The 7142-nt window shown below is 35.6% G+C and overlaps 1 protein-coding gene across 1 annotated transcript; it reads right to left on the bottom strand.

The window, feature by feature from the left end:
- Positions 1-531: 531 nt before the first annotated feature.
- Positions 532-4702, bottom strand: LOC105137961 (uncharacterized). Its single transcript, XM_011043925.1, has 5 exons — positions 3731-4702; positions 2462-2962; positions 2129-2188; positions 1481-1897; positions 532-1395 (listed from the first exon to the last, which is right to left on the bottom strand). The coding sequence occupies exons 1-5, from the start codon at positions 4355-4357 to the stop codon at positions 817-819; spliced, it is 2184 nt and encodes a 727-aa protein (XP_011042227.1). The 5' UTR covers positions 4358-4702; the 3' UTR covers positions 532-816.
- Positions 4703-7142: the final 2440 nt, after the last annotated feature.

The following is a 7142-nucleotide window of genomic DNA, read 5'->3' as shown; positions in this document are numbered from 1 at the left end:
TAAGCAAGACCAGGACTTATAGCCTCGTGGTTTGTCTATTCGTGCATGGTCCTACTTGTAAGTTTCCATGTTCTTAACGTGGGTCATCGAATGGCTCTGGACACAGATTCCCACTTGCTGTCCATGAAATTGAAACTTCCCCTTGCGTTTTGAGCTAAAGCTAAATCAATGTTCAAGGAGCTTCACAAGCTGAAGGATTCGCCAAAAGTGGACAGGTTTTCCTAATGATATCTATCTGCTGGGGTTTGCGTACTATATAAAGGCATGGCTAAATTATTGATGGGCTGATTGTGATCTTCAGATAGTTTTAGGTGCTGACGAAGATATTTTGATACCTAAATAATCAACGTCCACAAGACATCGATGAGCTGAGTAACTGGAATATCGTGTTTGTAACGCCTACCTACGCCATATCTCACTTTCATATCTTTTGATACGTTGAGGTCTTTTCGCATATAGACAGCCTAAGAAGACAAATACCGCAAGCTACAACAATAATCAGTTTAGTCAGAAAAGAAGATGACTGGAAGCTGAGCATCAACGATAAAATGAGATTACTTTCACCAGAGAAGACAATTTGTGAGTTCATGACTGAACTCAAACTGTAATTCTATTGTATTGATCAATATTCAATTGTAGTTCGACTCTACATTAATATTTCGATAAAGGGCCAAGAAAGCTTCAATCATTTAATTTTTTTTTTTTTGGGTGGAAGCAATGAATAAAGAATAATCTAATGGTCTTACCTGCCATGTGCATGCAGCCTGTACAATATTCCACCAACGAGACAGAATGTGCCTAAGACAACAAGGCTATTCAATGGTGATTGATTGTACTGTATGCCCCGAAGAGCAACACTCGAGCAGGACACAAGAGAACCACAAGCAAATGCATGTGTTGTGATGCAACAAGCCTACTGAAACGTTTCAAGGACTCTCTCCCGGTCTGCAAGATCCCTGAGAAGCTGAATTGGTTTTGGCCCACGTTCATAAATCCCACAGGCCTCCCTACAAAGATACTGGTATCATTGCCAGGCGGTGCCAGGATGGAAAGCCAGAATTTGCGGCGATGCTGTCTCCTGGCTTTTCTGATGCGATTTAGCTCTTGACGAATCACATTCCTGACAGATTTGAAGTACGAATTCATGTCATGATCCCTTTGGATGGTTCCTTCAGAACCATATGCAGAGCGGTCTCTTAGGATCTCAAGAGGATGCGGAGAGTTTAAGAACACAATCTGTGCAGAGCGGAGCTGCTTCTCTGCATCACTGGCGTCAGACGGTGGACAGTTCAAAAAATAGAGACCACTGCCTGATGGAAGAAGATGATGGTGAGGTGAGAATTTCTCATCCGGCTGCAGAATCAGAAGCTCCCCCATAGGAGCGTACAGTAGTTTCTGTGATAAAAAAATACACAAACAAGTTAGTAAAATAATCAAGATAAAAAATACAATTAAGTAGATACTTTAAGAGAAACTTTACCTGGTTATTGAGACAAGGATGATTCCGGAAGTTTGCATTAACAGCCTTCAAAAGTTCTGCAACATGATTAGGATAATTGCAAGAGAAGGCTCGAGGCACAATGTCTCTATGCATCATAATTGCCTGAACATGGCTACGTGGCAAGCCAAGCTTCCGAAGAAGACGGTCACCTCCACACATGATGGAGGGTGCACCAAATGTTATAACAGGAAGCAAGGAAGAGGCTGGCACTTCACCTCTTATCTTCAGCATGAGATTTAGGAGTAGCGACAAGCTTCCTCCAAGAGAATGCCCTGTGAAACGAAAGGTAGCACCCCTGCCATGAGATTTTAGATGGGCACGAACTTCGGGTAACATCTGTTCATACATTCCTTTTGCAGCCTCGTAAATACCTCGATGTACAAGCACATCCAATCCCTAAACCACAAAGGCAAATCACATTTATCAATTTGTGGGATTATGTACAGAATTAACACGCTGTTCTACTGCACTAAATATCTGCAGAATGTAAGTCTCTTAAACATTAAGCAGTCTTTATCAAGATAATGCTTGAATTTCTAACACTTTTTCCCAACATTCTATACCAGCAACGAAAGTAAATTTTTTGAACAGAGTGAATGATGATTTGAAAATTCAAAAAATTATTACCTCAAACAGGACTGGCTCAAACAGTAAATTTGCTTGCCAAGATGCTAGTGTCTCGGATCCCTGCACATCAGAAAATAAGAACCTGCCTGAGGATTATAGTCACAAAGACGATACCAACAATGAGTCAATAACAATCAAATTAGAAGTTGCTTTGAGCAATGTCATGACTGGTCCAATGGGAGTCATTTTTTGCAAGCTGGAATACGATCTTTGGATCACGGTCTATAATATTCAACAGAGATGCAATCTAAAAACAGAGATCACTGACCATTCTCAAGTTACCTCACACTCAGACCACAATTTACACCTACATAATAAATTAATATGAGGTACCTGAATCGCAAAGAATCTTGTACCCTGATCATCATCACATATAAACCATTCACATGGTGATGAACGTGTCGAACTCAAATCATCTGCAACAGCCTGCTTCACTTCCTCCTTTGCAGCAACCACAGCTGTCACTGAGTCAGTGGTTGCCATAAAAGATGCCACATCTGGGTTCATTGTGTTAACGGGTTCAATGGTTTTATTGCCTCCTTGGTAAGAATCCTCACTAGTATCAGCCTTTGAGGATTTTAAAGGAAGTATGCTCTTTGTATGTGAGTGCAAATAAGAAGCAGCAGAGGCAGCTATCTGATATGCAGATGAGGCACTTATGCGATACCCAGCATTCTCTTGTTCATTGCCTTCTAGCTCATCCTTTGCAATAGTGCTTTCCGCTTCTTCATCTTCAGGTGGCACATGATTTTTCTCAGTTCTCATGGCCATTTCCCTTCTCTCTATTGATGAAGTCACAAAGGAGAGACCACGGCGTTTCAAGAGACTTTCAGGCTGAATTTACCAGAAGAAGGAAGAAAAGTTCAATTCATCAACTTGAAGACATTTAAATTGCAACGTTAAAGCAGTAAATTTCTCGATCAGAAAGGAACAGAAAATAAGATAATGAAACAGCGGTGACAGTAAATTCAGAGAAAATAAGTATCAAATTGAGCACTTTTTTGCCCAGTTACGCTTTTGGCTTCACGGGCACAACATGCAACAGCTAAAACAACAACCTTAATAAACTAAAGCATCCCAAATCTCACAGATGTCAGCTGGCGTCCTCCGAACATTGTTTAACTAAAGGGATCACAACAAACTCAGGAAATTCGCGTGCAAGCACAGTAATGGTCTATTCTCAAAATTGGTCCCAACGAATTAAAATTCGACAAACAGACACTTGAAATGAGAATTCAGAAAAAATAAAAAATTCCCCAAACAGGGAGGAAAACAGAAAATTTGAATATCTAAAAAGCACAAGCCATACGATTGAAAGTCATCTAACAACAAAGCAGAGTAACTAAGATCATCTTCTTTTAATAAAGAAAATCCGATCACTAAAACTATAAAATCCACCATGTACAGGTCGATCCAAGATCCAATAAAACCACCAATCATATCCAAGACCTAATAAGAAAGAAATATTTACGCAGAACTCTCATCTCCAGCGCGAGAAAACAGCGATCAAAGCAATAAACTTGAAAGCAAATGAAAAGAAAGAAATGGTAAACTTGAAAGCAAATGAAAAGAAAGAAAGAAAGAAATGAATAGATTTGGCACCTTGATATCAGGAATGCAATAAGCCAAGTTCCCCAAATAAGACATTTTCTCATACATTTTGGCTTCAGCTAACGAGGCCCTCCTTAACAATCTCGAAAACGAATCTCTATCAAATTCAATCTCTTTCTCTCCTTCTTCTTCCTCATCATCATCGTCTCCAACTCTACACACATCACACTCCTCTTCTTCATCATTCACAAAAGCAGCATCACCTTCTTTCCTTAACTCTTCATTAACACCATCAAAGCTTCCTTTTCTCTCATCTTCCCAAAGTGATTTCACTTGCAAAATCTTCAAAACCCAGTTCCCATTTTCCCCTTCACTCGATCCCATTGTTTCGCTCTCGCCCTGCACCCCATTCTCCACCAACACGGCCTCGTCTGAGGCCATCCCATTGTACCTGGTACTCTTACCTCCTCCTGACCACAGAGATTGCCAAGGGTGTCTAGGACTAAAAGAGAACGTTGGCGACGCCGTTTTCTGAGGCGCCGTCGATTTGTCCCTCGCAACCGCACTCAGCTGAGATGCGTTCGTAATTGAACGCGCCTCCACCTGGGATCCACTCACGGTTGATATGGTTGAAGTTATACCATGAATCCCAGCTGTTTTTAAGCATATACTATCCATTTTATTATTATTATTAATATAAACTAACAGAGTATTGTTGTGTTTGCTTCTCCTGTTCTGTTGCGTCTGCCTACCAATGAATTTCTACCAAGCAAAGACGCCGAGGTTTATGGACAAACCACAATCTTTGAATTTCTCTCCTCTGTCTTCTTGTTTTCTTGTCTTCCTGCTCTAACAAAATCTTCGAGAGGGGTGTAAATTTAAAGAAAGCTAAGGTTTGGTTAGCTCAGCTACCATTTATTTCCCCGTTTTTTTCTCGCTGCTTCTTCTTGTTCTTGTTTTTTAATGTATATTTACTAAAATAGCCATCTTCTATCGACGACGTCGTTGCTGTGGTGAGCTACATTATTATTATTACTATTATTATTTTGCTTAGTTGGCTTCTTCTTCACCTTCAATGAAATAATTCTCTACGTCGAAAGCGTGTTGCAACCTGAGGAAGTCCGATCCATTAAATGTTTGCCATTTGTCACGCAAAAGATTAGCTACCTTTTGTTTCCCATTTTATATATATATATATTTTTTTTACTAAAATAGTCGTCGTCCGTCGACGGCGTCGTTACTGTATTGATCAACATTATTATTTCTTTCTTTCTTCATTTATTTCGCTTCTCCGTCACATGGAATGCGATTCTCTGCGTTTACAGCGCGTTGCAGCATAAGGAAGTCTGCTCCACTAAGAGAACACGTGTGAAGATGGGACCCACGAGACAGAGAAGAGTTATCTTGAAATGCCACGTCACCTGTGGAGGCAGATAATAATAAAACCTTGTTATCCACAGGCGACGTGTCCGTAAGGCTTTCCTAATTTCTGGCCTGTTGCTTCCATGTGTAGATAGGTGTCCTTGCTCTACAGTTTACACGTCTCTTATACGTATTGATTGTTACCCAACGGGCACGTATCTATAATCTGTCCACCATGTTTGATTTTATTTTATTTTATTTTAGCAAACGGTAACTGGATTTAATTTATATGTATTTTAATTAATTTTTTAAAATTTTAAAATTTATAATTTAATAAATTTTTAGTAACTTTATATTTGTAGCTCCCAAATAAATAATTTATGTGAAACAAATTGAAAACTTAATTAATTAAATTTCATTGTTTAGGGTTATTTGTTAGTATTTATTGTTCTTTAAGTTAATTTATATGTATTTCAATTAATTCTTTAAATTTTTTAAGTTAATAACTAGGTAAATCAATAATAATTTTGAGATTTATAACATTTAAGTGGCTTAAAAAAAAGAAAACCTATTATTTAACCGGTTAAACTGTACAATCAAATCTTTTTATCCCATCCATGATTTCAATAACATGGATTAAATCAAAGAAAAGAAACCACAAAAGTTGTTAAGTAATTTGCTTGTCAGCTCTTGTTACAGTCATGACTTCTGCAGTTGATAATCTACTGTCAGGAAACCATGGTGCAAGGCTTCAAGTGCAGGAGGAAGAGGATTCACGTTCAAGAACAGGAACTAGTTTACTTTCTTCTGAAGTATATCATATGTTTATTACAGAGGTAGATGAGTGGAAGTGGATTAGTTTCTTCTTGTCACCATTAACAAGATCCCATTCTATCTCTTCCTTGTCATGAATTGTTTCTTGATGGAGAATATTCTGACATGAAAAACTCTTGAGGCTATCGGATCTGCTTGTAGTGATTTTATTCAAGGATATTTTATGATTAACTTTTTTAAAAATACTTCTTTAGCTTATGCAAGTTGTGTTCATGAGTCCAATAAGAATCTTAATTAAGTAGAATGGAATCATGATGCTTATTAAAAAAGTTAAAAATGTGAAATGACCTTTAGAGCATCAGTCGACTTTAAAAGAGTAGAAAATAAACAAGTCAATTCAATCACGTAGGTATTTAAATTAAGAATAAACTAGTCTAATTTAATTTGATTTCATTTGAATTCAATTCCATTTATAATTTGATTTCGAATTAATACACTGTTAGATATATAAAAATTCTTTAACAATCTGTTATATTTTTATTAATATTAATTTTATAAAAAAAATATATAAAAATCCTCTAAAACCTTACAGTATTTTCATCAATATTAATATTTATATAAAAACTATTTATCTCTCATTAATGTATATATTAATAATATTTTTTTTCTTATTAAAACTATAAAGATAAAATTATAGTTTAGTCTAGTATTTCCATAAAAAAAATAAAATTTATGAGTTATAAATATATTATAAATTCTTTAAAAAACAAGTTCTCAATCTCTCTTCTCCATGATATATTTATTTTCAAAGTATCTCTTTAAAATATCATTATATTTTTACTAAAAAAAATATTTATTTAAGTATAAAGAATTTCAAAATTCACCAAAAAAAACTTTTTATAGGTACTAAGTACCAATCATCGATCACTTTGGCTAGAAAAAATGAAACAAATTATCAAAACTAAAAGATTAGTCGATTATCCAAAATATAAATTTTGTTCCCAAACTACTTGGATTTTTTGGATATCAATTTTCTTAAAGTTGTTATAAATTTTTTTGATGATTAACCTAATAGATATTTTCAACCGGTCTGCGAGTTAATTAAAATTAAATGATTTCTTAAAATAATTTTAAAAATATATTTTTACATTTACATTAAATGATATATTAAAAAAAATAATGTTTTTTTCTTAATATTAATTACAAAGTTTGAACTCCATAAATTGAAAAAGAATATAGCATACATTTTTTAACTATTAAATCAACCTCATAACTTTATCTTTTTCTAAGCTTTTCATTTTATATAGTATGAACAATTAGACATTAC

This window comes from Populus euphratica, unplaced genomic scaffold (genome assembly GCF_000495115.2).
Source record: "Populus euphratica unplaced genomic scaffold, PopEup_1.0 scaffold173.1, whole genome shotgun sequence".
Classification (NCBI taxonomy): domain Eukaryota; kingdom Viridiplantae; phylum Streptophyta; class Magnoliopsida; order Malpighiales; family Salicaceae; genus Populus; species Populus euphratica.
The sequence above is the reverse complement of the archived record's forward strand: the minus strand, read 5'-3'. Positions and strand labels throughout refer to the sequence as shown.

What these genes read in the sequence shown, in the direction of transcription:
- LOC105137961 (XM_011043925.1), bottom strand. Translation starts at nt 4,357, where the DNA reads ATGGATAGTATATGCTTAAAAACAGCTGGGATTCATGGTATAACTTCA. An exon ending in ATTGCATTCCTGATATCAAG is followed by an intron (nt 2,963 to 3,730) that starts GTGCCAAATCTA and finishes TGGTAAATTCAG; the next exon opens with CCTGAAAGTCTCTTGAAACG. An exon ending in TTGAGCCAGTCCTGTTTGAG is followed by an intron (nt 1,898 to 2,128) that starts GTAATAATTTTT and finishes TTTGTGGTTTAG; the next exon opens with GGATTGGATGTGCTTGTACA.